This window comes from Panthera leo, chromosome A1, assembly GCF_018350215.1.
Source record: "Panthera leo isolate Ple1 chromosome A1, P.leo_Ple1_pat1.1, whole genome shotgun sequence".
Taxonomy (NCBI): Eukaryota; Metazoa; Chordata; class Mammalia; order Carnivora; family Felidae; genus Panthera; species Panthera leo.
Window position 1 is genome coordinate 118,596,795 of NC_056679.1, and position 18,694 is coordinate 118,615,488.

The 18,694-nt window shown below is 41.5% G+C and overlaps 1 protein-coding gene across 7 annotated transcripts in view; it reads left to right on the top strand.

The window, feature by feature from the left end:
- Positions 1-18,694, top strand: part of ARHGAP26 (Rho GTPase activating protein 26) — a 422,569-nt gene that overhangs the window by 144,903 nt on the left and 258,972 nt on the right. For all 7 annotated transcript variants that reach the window (XM_042938105.1, XM_042938115.1, XM_042938124.1 and 4 more), the window contains one exon: positions 16,747-16,825. In XM_042938105.1, coding sequence (XP_042794039.1) covers positions 16,747-16,825 — 79 coding nt within the window. The remainder of the gene's footprint in view (positions 1-16,746; positions 16,826-18,694) is intronic.

The window sequence follows — 18,694 nt, forward strand, 5'->3', positions numbered from 1 at the left end:
GACACCTTAAAAACCTTCCTGACTGGGGATAGACTTTCCCTTCCAGAGCTAGCCAACTCTTAGAGATAGCAAAGGGCGCAGCCTGGAGCATGCCATTGACATGAAAATGAACCAGCCCACAGCCATGCCTCTTCCCTTAATCCCCAGGAGGCAATATTTCTCTGCTTTAATCATCTGAGTTCCAGGTACCAGGCAAGGAAGGATATTCCTCTAGCTTAGACCCCCTGAAGTTATTCCTACTCGTCAGCAAGCTGTTGCCCCCTTCCCTGCTTTGCCTTTCCCTTGGCAACTCCAGTAACAGCCACTACCTAGGTGTGGCCACCTGACAGTCACCTAAAATAACACAGAACATGTATGAAACACCTTGTATGTGTTCTATATAGGTCACCATCTTTGATCCCAAAGATTAGGTTATAGTTTTGCAGCGTTTTCCTTACCTATCCTGTTGTGACTCCAGTGTCATTCTGCATTTTCCTTAACCCATCCAGAAAGGGACTAAGGAGAGAAGGAAAAGCATTTGCATGGATTTCTTACCTGCATTCCTGGCAACTCTGCCCATTGTTCTGTCTTCTGGAAGATTCTTACACCTTAGTTTTTCCCCAGTGCACTTTAGCCAGGAGATGATTCCACTGTCTTTCCAATCTGTGTCTTCCACAGATTTTCACCTGTACCTGAATGGCTAGAGAGATAGAGGGGTAAAATGCAAGTTTAGCACTTAGGAAATGTGGAAGGAAAAGAGGAGATGGTTGTATTTATAAACGTTTATGTACTGGCAATTAAGGTTTTACTCTACTAAGATACACATAAATGCTGAAGTAGTAGTTTTTGACCTAGAATGTACGATGTGTTGGGTTTTTAGGGTCAAATACTTCTATCTTTTAGGCTTAGTGCTGATAGTTCATGTTATTTTATAACAGAGGCTATAGCCTTGAGGAAGTGATCTTCTAGGAGGTCAGCATCTTTGAGTTATGTCAGCATGTCTTACTGTGTGGTGAGAACCACCTGTGCCCAGCATCCTTGGGTGTGCTTGTTAGAACTATAGCTTTTTGTAATCATCAAAACAGTATGGTACTGGCACAAAAACAGACACTCAGATAAATGGAACAGAATGGAGAAGCCAGAAATGGACTCCACAAACATATGGCCAACTAATCTTTGACAAAGCAGGAAAGAATATCCAGTGGAACAAAGACAGTCTCTTCAGCAAGTGGTGCTGGGAAAACTGGACAGCGACATGGAGAAGAATGAACCTGGACCACTTTCTTACACCATACACAAAAATAAACTCAAAATGGATGAAGGACCTCATCATAAGACAGGAAGCCATCAAAATCCTCTAGGAGAAAACAGGCAACAACCTCTTTGACCTCGGCCACAGTAACTTCTTACTCACCCCGTCTCCAGGGGCAAGGGAAACCAAAGCAAAAATGAACTTTTGAGACCTCATCAAGATAGAAAGCTTCTGTATGGCAAAGGAAACAATCAGCAAAACTAAAAGGCAACTGACAGAATGGGAGAAGATAATTGCAAATGACAAATCAGGTAAAGGGTTAGTATCCAAAATCCATAAAGAACTTATCAAACTCAACACCCAAAAAACAAATAATCCAGTAAAGAAATGGGCAAAAAACATAAATAGTTGCTTTTCTAAAGAAGACATCCAGGTGGCTAAAAGACTCTTGAAAAAATGCTCAACATCATTCATCATCAGGGAAATACAAATCAAAACCACACTGAGATACCACCTCACACCTGTCAGAATGGCTAAAATTAACAACTCAGGAAACCTCAGATGCTGGTGAGGATGCAGAGAAAGAGGATCTCTTTTGCACTGCTGGTGGGAATGCAAACTGGTGCAGCCACTCTGGAAAACAGTATGGAGGTTCCTCAAAAAATTAAAAATAGAACTGTCCTATGACTCAGAAATTGCATTACTTGGTATTTATCTAAAGGATACAGGTGTGCTATTTCGAAGGGCACATGCATCCCAATGTTTATAGCAGTGCTATTGATAACATCCAACGTATGGAAAGAGCCCAAATGTCCATCGACAGATGAATGGATAAAGAAGATGTGGTGTGTATATATATACCATTTGTATATATGTACCATATGTATATATACACAAGCAAAATTAGAGAATGACTTCACTTGTGGAATTTAAGATACAGAACAGATGAACATAAGGGAAGGGAAGCAAAAATAATATAAAAACAAGGAGGGGGACAAAACATAAGAGACTCTTAAATACGGAGAACAGAGGGTTACTGCATGGGTTGTTGGTGGGGGCATGGGCTAAATGGGCAAGGGGCATTAAGGAGGACACTTGTTGGGATGAGCACTGGGTGTTACATAGGGGATGAATCACTGGATTCTACTCCTGAAATCATTATTGCACTATATGCTAACTAACTGGCATGTAAATTTAAAAAAACCAACCAACCAAACAAACAAACAAAAAAACACTACACCTTCTAGGCCTTTGCCCCAGATCTACATAGTCTGACTCTATGGGAGAGGGACTCTGAAATCCACTTTTGAAACAAGCTCTTCATTTGTCCTTTATTTTTACTCATAATTAGTACATTAAACACCATGCATATCACAGTACAGTTTTTTCACAGTGTATAAAAATGGTTCCTTATTAGAAATACTGTAACAAGGAACAATAGTGAAACAAAACAGAAAACCAGAAAACTCAAGCTCCTTTACCGAGGAGCTTTATTCTTACCCCTAGAGAGGAGAATATAGCTAGATGACCAGGAAAAAAGCAACCACAACAACCACAGTAAAACTCACTTTTTAAGTTCAAGATGGAGGAGGGGTGAGGGAACTAGCAAAAGAGAACATTTTCTGGAAGTTGAATGCCATTCATACATGTCTCCTGTAATCCTCACGATAGTCCAAGGAGGACTGTGCTCCATTAATCCCTGTTACTGATGGGAAATCTGCGGTTTAGAGGTGTGAGTCTTCACCAAGGCTCAGGAGGGATTTGAACTGATGTGTATTGGAGCTCACTGCAGGGCACCTTGCCTCAAAACTGAGGGTATTTTAGAAATGCTTTCCAGTGATAAGCCCAGTGCTGTCAGTACTTGGGTTTCAGAGACCCTGCTGTGTGTTCAACTTCCTGGCTGTGCAATCTGAGAAGTGCTTTCTCACTGTAATCACTTGCACGTGGCATCATAAACAAATGGATGAACTCAACTTGCAAATTAGCTTCTGTTCTTATACTTACTACCTTGTGACCTTCAGAAAATCCTCACATGGCTAACACTTTAAATAGGCAATGCAGATAGCACAGGCTGGACACATGCACACAGGTGTTCCATGAGTGCTATGTTTTTTTTGGTATACCTCTTCTCCCTTTTAAGATGACATTCGTTTCTCTTTATTGCGGGAGACTAACATGAGTAAGAAATCATAGTGACAATGCCATTTATCGATTAATTTCATTGGATCATAATACAATGCTGTCAGTTTGCTCGTCCTCAAATTCTGATGAAAAGGGGTTAGTCTCTGACATTTGTCTTAAAGGAAGCTGTATTGTGACTCTGACTCATGAATAAGCTTGAAATCAAATTAACTGTTAATTCAGAGCTATAGGATTTAGAACTATAGTTCTTGAACTGTATGTTAGAGATTGTCTATAAACCGAATACATTTCAGAAATCTGCTTTTAATTCTTTTATCTAATTGTTTTTCCTTTGGTATTTCAACTAGGCCTATAGTCTCTTTTCAGTATCTTAGAACCTTCTATATTGACTTCATATAGTTACATAATTCTACATAATTACATCTTATCTATCCCTTATTCTCTAGTGCCTGCCTCTGATGCTGTTTTTCAGAACTAGTTTTCAGACCCAAGAGTTTGTTGAGGACCCTTGACTATTCTGAGTAAATATTTCACAGGCTGATACTAGTTTCTCATGTCTTTGGCTTTCCTTTGTAAGGGTTTTATTGTTACCAACACTGAGAAGTTACTGTTAGTAGAAATTCTTGAGTCTTTCTTCAGTTATGAAGTGAAATCTGCTTAGATCAAGATATTATGTCTGTTAAATCAATGTGATACTGCTTTGATTTTTCCCTTCTGGTGGTGTTTTAAAGTTGAATTTCAGGACTCATTAAGACTGTAATAGGACTTTAAATGAGTGTGTAGCACTTGGAGTAGTTGTAGGCTATTGCCACAACATGGTACAAAGAGGAGTATTTTCTTACTTTCTTAGAAGATAGTTACTGTGAGTTGAATCGTGTACTTCCCAATTCACATGTGGAAGTTCTAATTCCCGGTATCTAAAAATTAAAATTATTTGGAAATAGGGTCTTTACAGGGGTAATCAAATTAAAGTGAGGTCATTAGGGTGGGCCCTAATCCCCTATGATTGATGTCCTTATAAAAAGGAGTAATTTGGACAGTGAGACAGATAGGCACACAGGGAGAAAACCATGCAAACATGAAGGCAGAGATAGGGGCGATGTGTCTTCAAGGCAAGGAATGGCAAAGGTTGGCCAGGAAACACCGGAAGCTAGTAGAGAGGCATGGAGAGGATTCTCCTTCACATACCTCGGAAGGAACCCCGCTAACTACTTGCTCTTGAACTTGACAGCCTCTAAACGTATGAGAGGCTGGATTTCTTGTTGGGGTGTAACCCAATTTGTGGTACTTTGTTACAGCAGTCCGAGCAAATGAACACAGTATTGAATAGGGAGGACCTCCCTCAAGCAGCAGCAGCAGCAGCAGCAGCAGCAATATCCCTGACAGCCTTTTAGATGGATGGCCCAACACGTACTTGTTGAATAATCTGACTGGCAAGGAGCCTCACTTCACAAACAGCATATTGACATAAATTATCTTCCTTGTTTTGGCTATTCTTGAAGGTAGCCTAAGCTTTTGTGAGCTTTACAAAAATCATTCTTTCTTATATCACAATAAAGAAGCCCTGTTTGGTTTACCTTGCCATAGCACCGAGTACTTGAAGGTTTATATTTTATATTGCTTGATCGAACAAAGACTAGATTTATCACTTTTCCCCCTTAAATTGTGTCAGCTCTTTTTGAGGGAGTTCAGTGTGAAGTCCCTGGGTAGAAACGGGATTCCATCTAAAAGTAGCTGTTACTAATACTTGCCAATCGACGCCTCACTTTAGTCACTTTGAATAATTGACTCCACCATGCAGCATCCTATTGCAGTTAATAAGCAAAAGTAGAGAAAATATTTGTTCAAACTAAAGGATCATGGTGGCAGTCTTCTCCCAGCATCCCTGGATTTGTTTATTTTTAAGAAATTTCTCGCAGATGTGACACATGGATATTTTCTCCCATATGTTTTCCAGGAGGAGCCACTAAACCATATGGAAAATAATAGAAACAAAAGTCTTCATTGTGATGTACTCAATCAGTGTAGTCTCTTGAGGGGCGTTGTTTATACTTGGGGAAAGGAAACAATTAGAATGCTTTATTTTTTCCAGGACTAGCTGACTCCAACAGGAATTAATATGTTTGAAAACATTATGTAGGGTACTAAGTGCCCCATTCCCGCTATTGACATGGGGGCCAAGACGAGCTTAGTCCTTGCCTTCACAGAGCTTACCTTTGATTGTAGAATGGGCACACACAAACACACACACATACACACTTACTCACGCAAGTACAGGTATAAACTGGGGTGTCGAGTGTTCCAACAAACTTGGAGGACCAGAAAGCTGTAGAAAAATGTAACAAACACAGGGACTTAATCCCTCTGTTCTTACAGAGATTGATGGCATGACTAGAATATTCTGAATCCATTCCTTATCTCCTTCCCTCCTTCCCTCCCTCCCTCCCTCATTTATTAAGCACTACTATATGCTGGAGAATTTACTGACTGTGAAGTTAGAAAGTTTACTGAGGCACTCTGAATCTAATGGACTTTCCTTTTTAAAAGCCATCACCTGATTTTTCTTCCAAACCAAACCTGAAGCCCTCCTTTTGCAAGCTTTCACAAATAAGGTGAAGAAAGACCTCTTTTCTCTGTCCAGTACCAACCTGGCATGCCATACCCATTATCAACTCTGCCGTCTTCCCACTGTATGTACTGGGTATTTGAACAGTGTATGAGCTTTTCATGGTAATGCTTGGATGGTTTAATTAGGTAAGTTCTCTATACCTCTTTTCAAGTCTCAATTTGAGTGTCTGTAATTTCCTTACTGCATCATTTCATACAGCTCTAATACAGTACTATGTGCTTGTGGTTGTTTATTTTGTTTCTTAAGGAAAATGCAATTTTTGAGCTAGATCATTTTGTTCTTTGGGACTTTGGTGAACTATTGTGTGTGAGACTACAGGAGCTTAATCACGTTAGTTGCTATTTAAATTAAAACTGAGCACGTACTTACATAATGTGCTTTTAATATAGGTAGGATGAAACAAATTCCATGAAAATAAAAGGTTGGTTAAAGTAAGAATAGTGGAGGCTTAGAAGATTTATGGAAGGTCTGAAAAATCTACCCACGCCCTCTAATCAGTTACCACCCTTATTTCAAGGATGTTTTTATGGCAGGGTGCACGATGCAGGTAAAAGATGCATGGAGCCTTCACTTTCAATTTAGGGCCTCCCCCTTAACTAGCTCTGTGACTGCACGAGGTCTTGGGCTACATCTTAAGATGGGGTGAGTCATACTTCCCTTGAAGGCTTCTTGTGAAGATGGAAGGCAGTGATACTCCTTCCTGATGCTGTCCTGTGTCAGAGAAAGTTGTGCTTTTGGATTTTTTTTCTCTCCCCCCAAACCTGGGAATTCATTGTTCTTAGGTTGAACCTTTACTTTGGAGGATGTTTATTGGAGCTTGTTTTTTCCATTTTGATGTTGTTTCTTTTCTTACAGTGTCATGATTTTTCAAGTCCTCTATAAAGTAAGAGTGAATGCAGATGCGTTCAATGTATATGTGCAAAGGGGCTGGTGGGGGAAGATTACTTTTTCAAATTATGTATGTGTTAACCTGTTACTTCTATATATTTCCTATAAAAGATAAACCGTTTTTATGCCTTTCCCTACAGTTTCTTATCTCAAAAGGGAACCTATCCTAAGGTTAAATAGTACTTTTGCTTCTAATTTCGTATGTGTCATGTGTGCCTGAACTCGTTTGCATGGATGGTGCGTGTTTTCCTAAAAGGATCATATTATGCAACAGACTTGCTACAGTGTTAAGCCTCTAGATGGCAGTTTTGTATATTTATTAGTAACTATTAAGAAGGTCCATTTGAAAATTAGCTGTCCTATATACATCGACAATTAGGAGTCAGCGGTGTGTGTGTGTGTGTGTGTGTGTGTGTGTGTGTGTGTGTGTGTGCGCGCGCGCGCATGCGCACGCACGCACATGCGAGCGCTATAGAAGAAATGATGTGACTTACTCCTTAAAGGAGAGGTTTTCTAAATGACTCATTCTTTGGAAATCCTTCCTCCCACCCTTTTGTGATGGATCATTTCATACCCACTTCCCTGCAAAAGCAGGCATGCTCAGTCCAACCTCTGTTAAAACATTACATTTTACCTTGCTTTCTAAATGAAAAATGTCAGGCCCTTTGCTTCAGGGACGGCTTATTTGAGGATGATGAAGAAAACAGGTTGGTGATTTGGGCTGTCTGTCCGGTGTTTGCTGAGCCCCAGGCAGATCCGCTTTCCCTTCTTGGTGCAGTGTGCCTTTATCTTTTCCAACAGATGAACCTCTTTTTCCTGGTTTCAGATTTCCCCTCCCCTCCCCTCCCCTCCTCATCCCTTGTTTGAAATAATATTTGATTTTTGCCTTCCTGGTGGTTGGATTAGAGTGCTGGTCTCAGTACCACTGACATTTCAGAGAGGAAATGGCTTTTCCTTCCTCAGAGGGTGTTCTCCTCTAACTTCCATGACTTGGGTGGAGGTAGACTGGAGGGAAATATTGTGCTTTCTGGATTGCTTCTTGGCCATTCTGTAAAGTAAACTAGTTGAGAAGTTCTTGGAGTCTTTAAAACTGAGGCAGTTTGAACTTGCCATCGAGTGATCTTACTCATCTTCCTTTTTGTACACGAAGAGAGTGTTTACTGTTTGATTCTGGCTTAAGTAAGAACGGGTTGTGGTGGTTCATGGATTTTATGAAGGGAGACTGGGGCAACCTTATTTCTAGTCTTGGGTGTACTGAAATTTGATGTTTTACTAATGGTGAATGCCAGTTCATTAGCCAACTTCTAAATATAAAGTGAGTTTGGTTTTTTAAAAATCTAAACCAGAATGTTGCTGTTAAATAAATCTAAGGAGAGGAAAGAACTCAATCAGTAAATTCCACTTACTTACATTTCTATTCACTATGAACAAGAGTAGTAAAACTGAAAAATTGGTAAACGAAGTAATAAATTTTTTGAATTAGAATGTTTTTTCAATTTGTTATCAATAGTGGTAACAAGTATTTTCGTTCTCCCTGAGTCTTATTCATTGTGACAATTAATAATGCTTTCTTCTGCTGGGTGTTAACATTTGCTTATGCCTAGCATCATGGCTGGCCCGTAATAGGTAATCAGTATCTGTTTCTTTGGGACCATGGAGTTTAATGTGCCAAAGATTTCTTTCTGTGGGCTTCCTGATGTTACAACCACTCTCCCTTAAAATAAAAAAGTAGGGAGCACCTGAGTGGCTCAGTCAGTTGAGCATTTGACTTTGGCTCAGGTCATGATGTCGCAGTCCATGAGTTCGAGCCCTGCATCCAGGTTTGTGCTGATAGCTTGGAGCCTAGAGCCTGCTTCGGATTCTGTGACTCCCTCTCTGTCTCTCTGCCCCTCCCCCGCTGGTTCTCTGTCTCAAAAATAAATAATAAAAACATAAAAAAAATTAAAAAGTAGGAAATTATCTGATATGATTGGCAGTATTTACTCTTGAGAGTAAATATTATTACTGCTATGACGCTAATTATTTTAGGATCTTTCCTCTGAAGAGGCCAGTGCTATAGGCTGTACTAGGTTATAATTCATTCATTATTGAAAGGATCTGATCGTTTCTAAATTGATGAGAAGCCTGCTTCCGAAAACTTGGTCGTGTGTGTGTGTGTGTGTGTGTGTGTGTGTGTGTGTTACCCCTCTTTCCTTTCCTGCGCTTAAGGAGCTGGTTACCATGGATCCCAGGGCACATACACTGCATACACATGGAGGCAATATAGTACTGTGGTTATACATGGGTTTGCCTTGAGAGTCAGCAGGTTGAGGCTTTGTCACTTACTGGTGGTGTGACATTTTACAATATTTTGAGTCTCAATTTTTTAAAGAGGTATAATGATAATATCTACTTCATATAGTTGTTATTATGAAGGACAAATGATAACGCAAGTGAAGTCTTTAGTACAGGACTTGGCCCTTGGTAAATACTCGGTACGTATCAGCCACAGTTAATGGGCCCCCAGTTTGCAACTTCTGGTTTCTTTCTAACTTTTTCTGTTTCTTCCTATAACCTGCTCAGGTTGTGGTGGTGTATTCTTTTCACACAGAAGGATCTGTAGTGCACAAGAACTTTCAGTGGGTCATTAGTGAATTTACAGTTGTGCAGATTCATAACTTTTTATTGCTAAATAGATGAATATTGCCCTCCAGGGATGACACAGGGTACTGAGTATTGGGAAGAAGAGGAAGTAGCCCATGTTTCTCCTTTTTTTTTTTTTTTTTTAAGTTTATTTATTTTTAGAGAGGGATAGCATGTGCAAAGCGCACGAGCTGGGGAGGGACAGAAAGAGAAGGAGAGAGAGAATCCCAAACAGGCTCTGCACTGACAGTGTGTAGCCTGATACGGGGCTCAAACTTACAGCACTCTTATTTCATGACCTGAGCTGAGATCAATACTTAACTGAGACACCCAGGTGCCCCTGTTTGTTCTTTTTTTTTTTTTTTTTTTGAAGATCTGGAGATGCTCTGTTGAATTTGTGAGATGAATCAAGAATACAGAAACACATTGTTGTTGGTTCTAGTGCATGAGATGACTTTATATTATGCCATGATAACCTGGGGTGAAGCTCAGGGACAGAGGCAGAGGAAGTCAGACATAGACACTAGAAGTTGCAGATTGGTGGTCCACAGACATGTTTGGTTTGGTTTGAGTACTGTTTGAGGCAACATTTTGAAGCTGGAAAAATCAGTTAATATTGATCCCCCTTCCCATGTGCCAGCTGTTGATAGAGCTGAATGGTGGATGCCTCATTTATTTTTTTTTAAATCTTTTTCATGTTTGTTTATTTTGAGAGAGAGACAAAGTATGAGTGGGGGAGGGGCAGAGAGCAAGGGAGACAAAGAATGTGAAGCAGGGTCCAGGCTCTGAGCTGTCAGCACAGAGCCCCATGCAAGGCTTGAACCCATGAACTGTGAGATCATGACCTAAGCCAAAGTCAGAGGCTTAATTGACCGAAATATTTAGGTGCCCGGGGGGATGCCTCCTTTAGGTGACGCTTGTGCTCTTTACTTTGCTGCAGTCTCCACCATGCCCCGCTGTTTCACTGTGATGACAGGTGACAGCTGCCACTTTGCATTGCACTGTTATCTTTCCCACAGAAGGGAAATATTTCCTTTGTTCCTTTGATTCTATCAAAAAAGTAAATGTGCAAAAGAAAAAAAAAAGGGCTGCATGTTACGAGGAAAGTGAGACTGAGCCTGTTTTCCCTGGGGCAGTAAATACTTTTTTATTCAATTTCACTCCCTTTTGCCTACTTGCCTGTTGGCTATAGACATTTGAGTGTGTAATTTTATGGACAAGAAAGAAATGTCATTCTCTAAGGTTATTTGGCATGACTTTGGTCGTATCTTTGTGTCAATGAAGATGTACTGAACCTTAAACCCGTGTAATGGTTCAGGAACGGTTGGGGCCTGTTTTCCCAGTGGCATGTGAGAAGCAGTGTGTTTTCACCTGTGGATGGCAGCCTATTTTTCCAAGCCTTCACCAGTCCCTGTCGTCCTGTCTAAGCATAGAGGCTTCAAACACAGGCTGAGGGAATGTGTGTTTCTGTGGGTGCCACAGCCCTGCTTTCACTCTGAACTTGACTTATACATGAGTCTTGTTGTGTGGATGCAAGCTGGGGGATGAGTTCTTGCCAACAGAATACTTAGAGTCTTAGGAATGGGTAACCCCTAGATCTTTGGAGGTTGATTTAGAAAGAACAGTACTATTAGATTCTGCGTGTGTTTGTTTCAGTGGGGTGGAGTTAGTAACAGCATTTCCTTGTCCAGTAGGAAGTAGGGGAATTGCCAAGCCCCTGAGATCACTATTGTTAACTCAGATTCAGGAATCAGATTAGAGCAGGAAAGCTGTTGAGTGGCCCTGGAATCAGGGCTGGTTGAGTTTCTGCTTGCTCTCTGCTGGTGAGGAGGCTGTGAGCTAACATGAGTGGTCCCACCTCCTGGATGTGGCAGTAAAGGGTGTCCTGTTCTCCATGGGCTCTTTCTGGAGGCCAGAATTGAAGGGGATATGGTGCTGGGGCACAGTTTGCCCTGTGACAGATGAGTAACCATTTGCTGCATCTCCTCCCCAGTCGTGTGACAGGTGGAGTGCCAGCTTAGAAAAAATTGCAGATACTTGTTCACAGTTCTCAAGCTGATAAAGATAGAGCACTAACCAAGGATTTATTCAGAGTGAAAATGAGGTGCCATATCTTAAGTAGTATTTTAGGATTGCGCTGTAGAAAGGATTGCAGGTCCTTTGTTACTTCTCCCAACTAGGGAGCAGAGGGAGCTCCTTGGCACATTTTCTAGAATTTGCTAAAGACCCCTTCTTTGTCCTTATCAATTATATGACATTAATCCCAAAAGGGGGAAGCAGGCCACTTTGATGCTTTTACTCTGGAGGAAAAAGGAAATGGCCATGATGTCAGAGCCTGTGTGTCACTGCAGCCCCTGGCCTGGCTGGCTTTGTGGTAGAGGTGTGATTTTCAGTGCTGTGTGTGAGTTTTTTAGGGGTGGGGTCCTGTGTAGCAGAAGCACCTGTGGCTGGTTTCTTTTCCTTTTTTAAACTATATACATACACCTGCCCTTCTCCCTCTGTAATTTTGACCCTTGTGCACACTTGACATCTTTTTCGCTCCACTCCCCACCTCTATTTAGCCCAGTTATAACAACTAATTTTTGGAGCGTTTACCGTGTGTCTGACACTTTGAAATGCTTTATGAATATTTCACTTCGCCTTCACAACAACCGGATGAAGTAGATACTTTTTAAATCTACATTGTAAAGACTAGCATAGAGTAGTTCAGTTAGTTGTCCGCTAGGTGCTTATATCGGTATGAAGCACCACAGTCAGGGGAAGTGAGCCTAAGTTAGTAATGACAAATACTCTTTCTTTGGTATTTAAAACCTTTTTTTTTTTTTTTAAATTGAGTTGTAATCACAGTAAGATGCACAGATCTTAATTCTATATCTTTATAACTCCCCACCCAACATCCTTACCTATGTAACCACCCAGATCAAGTTACAGAACATAGCAGTCACCTCGGAAGGTTTCTTTCCAGTGTGCTCCTACCTTTCCCCCAAGATGAAATCACTGTTCTGAATTCTGTCACCATAGATGACTTTCACTAGTGTTCGAACATCATATCAATGGAATCATACCGTTAGTAGTCTTTTGTGTTTGGATTGTTTCATTGTTATGTGTATAAGGTTCATTCATTTTGTTGAGTGTACCTAGTGGTTGTTCTTTTTTATTGTTGTGTGGTGTTCGCTTGTTTAAACATAAACAATTGACTTTCCTAGATGGATATTTGAATTTTTTGTTGTTGTAAAACTTGACCATTATGAATAAAACTGAGTTCTTGAGTGTGTCTTTTGGTAGACATATATGCACTCCTTTATCTTGGATATATAAGTAGAGGTAGAAATGCTAGGTCATAGAGCAGGTGTATGTTTAGTATTAGTGGATAATGCCAGAAAGGTTTTATCGATTTTCTCTCTAGCAGTGTATGAGAGTTGTAGTGGCTTTGCATTCTTGCCACTACTTGGTATTGGTGGTCTTCTGAATGCTCTCCATCTGTTATATTTCATTGTGGTTTCAGTTGCATTTCCTCGAAGAGACATCATGTTGGGCCCTATTTCTTACACTTGTTGGCCTTTTTTTTTTTTTTTTTTTGTCCTTCCTGAAGTGCCTCTTCAAGTCTTTTATCCATTTTATTAATTGGGTTCATTTTTTCTTATTTGTTGGCATTCTTTACATATTTTGGTTAAGAGTCTCACTGAAGATACAAACCACAAACATCTTCTCTTTCTCTGTAGTTTGCCTTTTCACTCTTTTAATGTTACCTTTTTATAATGAAAATTATTCATTTTGGTGAAGTTGAGGTGTCTCATTTTTTTTCTCCTTTACGATTTAGTGCTTTTTGTGTTCTTTAAAAGGAAGTCCTCACCTTTCCATCTCTTGAGAATGTTAAGGCATAAAAAAATGTGGAGAACCACTGCTGTAGAAAGTGAGCCACCGTCACACTGGCCACCATCATATTCTTGTTTTGGATTGGCTGTTTGAGTGGTATTCTAGTGGTGATCATATTTATGAGATCCTTTAGGTTTTACAGAGCCCTTTATTGTTTGATATTATTTGATGCCATGCAGGAGCTCACTCTGATGCTTAAGGAAGGGCCTAGTCCTTTTTGATGACAGAGGACTTGGTTGGTCAATATTAGCTCACTGTGGCCTAGGGCACCTTCACATTTGCTGTGGTCTTGTGTGCAAGGAAGAAGCAGCAGACTGCTGGGTTCAGATCCTGGTTCTGGGACTGTGGACAAAGTACTTAACCTTTTTGACCCTTGGTTTTTTCATCTGCCCTGTGGGATAATGAGAGTATACCTTCCTTATGATGTAGTTGTCAAGATTAAATGAATTTATATATACATACATATATATATCTATGTATATATATGTATGTATATATATGGTCCTTAGCACAGCATCTGACATGTCCTCCTAGGATATTTATTATTGTCGTTTTTATTCTGTTACGTGATAATGTCACGATTCTTTGTAGAGCTAGAAAGAGCTCTTCAGTTCTCGTCCATTGTTTTACGTTTTCCCTTCCTCATTGCATATCCCAGTCTGGAATTCTCTTTTTCCTTCCTCCTCTCCCCTTTGTTAGGAAAAGCCAGTGCTTTTCACATGTGAACTAAGCTGATGCCCCTAGAAAAGTGTGCTATCGCACAGGACGGACACAGAAAGTATAGGATTATAGAGAGTTGTGCTCATTTTGTTTTGTTTTGAGGCATGATGGCTCGTAGGGACATAGGGAAGGCAAATATGCAAAGAAACTTACTGCTTGATTCCAACATAAAGTTGATCCTTTCACCTTGGTTCTTGGAAATTCACACTTAAGAGATTTGTTTACCTGTGGTTTAAATTGTAACTGAGGAAAAGAAAGTTGGAGCCAAAGGGGTGTTTTCTAGATGTCTAGAAAGGATAGTACTGTGATCCAGATGTACATACATGAGACTGGGAGAAAATAAACTGAACTTGGGATGGATGATAGGATTGGAACTAAGTGTGTTAAATCCACTTTATTCAGTTCTGTACTGCACCCCCCCCGCCACTCCATAAAGGGGAACAAAACCACATGTGGAAAAGAACTCACATTTTGATATTTCTTCTTGAAGTGAAAACAAATCCTGTTGACTTTCCTGGTTACTAGGGCCAAGTGGCCTCTGAGTTTGTCTGAACTTCCTCTTTGTGGCTCTGGGTGGGTATCTCACACCGTGTGCCATGAAGTTGATGTGACATCTGCAAGGCCCCTGAAATCTTGGTATGCTAGGCCACTGCCATGGTCTCACTATTTGCTGGTGAGCACCTAGCAGGAAATGAACCAGAGACACATTGGCTGCTTGACCCTAGCATATACCAGAGGGTGTCTTTGTTCTTTTAGTGTGGGGGGACAGGAAGGAAAGGGGGGACCTGTGGGCAGCCCAGGGTAGTGGGCCTCAGACCTCACTGTGCAGCAGGATCACCTGGGAAGTTGGTTGAAATCCATGTTCCCAGCCCCAGCCCAGAAATTCAGATTCAGGAAGGTGGTTTTGGGTTGGGAATCTCCATTTTAAGGGAACACCTGATTCTGAAGCTGGTGGTCTAGGCACAACACTTTGAGCAACACTCAAAGTTCCAGATCTAGGAGCTTGAGAGCTCTGCAATGGACTGCAGCTTTGTATTCTTTTTATCTCTAAGCTATTGAAGCCTTTTGCTCGAGGTGGAAGAGTAGAATCAATCTGCCCACAAGCCAAGGATCGGCTCTGTGGAGCCGTGGGCTTCCAGTAAGACCCAGATGCCCATGGGTGTGGCACAGTGCATAGGCTGATGGTGGGAGATGTGCACTTGGGTCTGAGAATGAGAATTTCTGAGAAGAGGAGGTAGGGCCCCGGCAGGGGCTGGTGGAGAAAGACCTTACTATATTTTCGAAGTCCCCTTTGTGTTAGGGTGGCATTGCCCAGAATGGCCTTCACAGGAAGGGAATTAGTGTTCTCATGCTCAACGAATCCACTCATGCACCCGCTTACTCACCTACCACCACTTTTGTCCACCTACCCCTCCACACACAAAACGTGCACACACATTCACACCCCACCCCTCGGATTCGCAATCCCCATGTACTTACATGCTCACATCTTTGGAACATTTTTTCCTTAGGGGATGTTGAGGGATGATGAATGAAAAGAGGCAAATGTGATATTTGAAATATGTGCAACATAAATAGACCTAGCATATTCATTGGAACTTTGGAAATAAAGCAGTGATATAATGGGTCAGAATGAATAGACTCATGCTGTTGAGGATATGGCCAGGCCCATATGTGTGTCAATACCATAGTGTTCTGTGATCATTAACAGTGCCACAGACTCACGTGGTAATGGGATGGAATCCTTGCTCATTCGACCTCTGACTGCCTTTTGGGCTTTCTCAAGCTTTAAAATGGGGGTTTAAATCAGCAGTTCTTAACTTTTTGAGGGTTGCAGTCTTTTTTGATAATGGGATAGATTAAACTGTTAATACAGAAGAATATACATATGTACATGCGAAGATGGAAGCAAGTTTCATAGACAGTCTGGGACCCATCTGTGGACCCTAAGAACTCATGCTTTAATGAGCTCAGAGGGCTTTTAGCCCCTTCTCCCAAGGATGTTTCCATGGTGCAAGTCTCTTGTTGTGGGGTGCTGTCTGTAAGGGGGACTCAACAAACAACATTTGGTATTATGTACAAGCTTTCTGGAGGGTTTGTGCTCACTTTGAAAGAGCAGACAGATTTTAGTGAGCACTGAAAAGAGGTAATGCATGTAAAGAACTTCACACCTGGTGGGGGGGGGGGGCGGGGGTGGAGGAGGGGCAGAGAGAGAGGGAGACACAGAATCCAAAGCAGGCTCCAGGTTCTCAGCTGTCAGCATACAGCCCAACATGGGGCTTGAAGTCATGAACCACCAGATCATGACCTGAGGCGAAGTTGGATGCTTAACCGACTGAGCCACCTGGGTGCCCCTAAAGTAATCACTTTAATCATTTGTGTTGAGTAACTCTAGGGTCTTCTGTGTTTTTTTCCTTGCTCCCTGAGGGAAATGGGTTCACTGAGGGGCATTTAGGGGATGGCTTTGCTTTCTGAGACTGGAAGATGGCTCTGAAGAGCCATGTGTGTGTCTGTCTTTGTGTTGTTAATCTCACCAACCCCTCACTATGCTGTGCAGATATTTCTTGAAGATTCACCTTCATCAAGATCTCTCTGCCTGTGGCCTTGGGTTCATATCTGTGTCCTCCTTTCTTCACAGGCCAGGAGTCATCACCATGCAGGCGTTGTCGGAAGAGGACCGGAGGCTCTGGATGGAGGCCATGGATGGCCGGGAACCTGTAAGTAACAATTGAGGGAAGTGGAACAGAAATAAAGGCCCTAAGTTGTTTGCTGCTTCCGAGTGCAGGAATTTTTGTCGTTGATCTCAAGCCTTGGTTTCTCAAGACCAGTGTACCAGAGGGAGTCTTTAACTTTGGATTGACTTTGGTAGATGTTGATGTTGGTAGTGATAGTGATGCTGTGGCTGCAGTCCCTGAGCTTTGGCCTCTGAGGCCTTTCAGTCTGTGTGATACTCCCTTCGGCCAGGGAAGTTGTATTGTCCCTAGGTCTCTTAGAAGAGGCAGAGTCTGGCTTGCTGAGTATTGATGCCTCCATATACTAGGATGCAAACATTATCTCGAACCTATTTGAATGGGATAAATGATCATAAAAGTGTATACAGATCATTCAGTATCTTCCCTCATTGCCTTCTGGTCATGCAGTATCTTTCCTCATCGCCACAGCGGCAGCACGACATGTGTGTCGTATTATGATGCTTTCCAGATGACGTCCCCTTTGTCATCTTGTTTCTCCTGCTGAGACCACAGAGGCCAGAAGAGAAGGCACTTGTGATATATATAGCAGACACACATTCTCTGCCTTGAGGGTTTTGTGGGCACAGTCGCTGCTTGTTGTCAGAGGTCTTTGAAAGCCACTTGGCAAGGTGTCATTTATCTTTGCTACTGTCGCTCCCCTTAATTGAGCCCTTGTATGTGTGTGTAAGTCACAGATTTGGCATGTCACATTTCAACCCATTTATTCTTCTTAGTACCTTACTAAGTAAATAGGATCTTATTAGCACATCACAAAATACTAGCATTTTACAGATGAGGAAACTGGGACTTAGGTTAAATAACTTGACTCAGTAGCTCAGACAGTAAGTGGCTGTAATAGTAGGATGTGGGCTGGGCTGCCATAACAAGGAGACTCCACGGTATAGTAGCTTAAATAACCTAGAAGCATATTTCTTTCTCCAAGCCCAGAAATGAGTAGTCGATGCTTTGCAGGGTCATTCCGCCATACGCAACGCATGCTCTAGTCATTACTATTTTTCATCCAGGTAATGGAGATGAAAACATTCAGGACCCAGAAGGTGTACACATCACTTTCGTTGGCCCTAACATACTTACATTGGCCACATCTGTCTACAGAGGAGGATGGGAAATTGAGTTTGAACATAGGCAGCCAGGGCCCTAGGCAGTACCTGGGGTATTTTATCACTTGCAGGCAGAAGAAGAGAAAGAAGACTGTGGGGTGGCTGACAGTTTCCACCACAGTGGAGAGCTAGAATATGAACCTGTGTGTGGCCCTAGATAACTTTGGTTTTTATCATTAATAGAGATGAAATGTGAAATTGCCTTCTAAGAATTCTCACTCATTTCATTTTTACAGTCCTGTCTCTGACTCCCTTGAATGATTCTGCAATTCTAGGGGAAGATACACCCAGGAAGAAGACATCTTGTCAGGGCATACTATTCTTGGTATCGGTCTCCCCGCCCCTCCTCGAAAGCTGCAATTCGCAATGACACTGCCTAACCAACTCCCTTTGAAGCCTCCTCTTCCTCCCTCTCCCCACCACTTGATACTTGTTCTCTGTAGGAATTGGTCTTACTAAACACTTGAGTTTTCCCGTAGGTTAACATCTGGCTTCTGCAGATGGAAAGCAAGCTGTTGAAAGAAACATCTCCTTGCTCCAGAATGTACACATTAAAACAAGTTGAAACACAAAATAATTCTGTTTCTAAACATAATATAAAATTATTTGCACACGGGAACATAGAGCTTGCATTAAGGACCATACCTCTATGTACTTTTAAGTTTGCTGAAGAGAGAGAGACAGACAAATGATAATTGCATAAGTGGCAGGAATATCAGGCTTAATTTTGTCT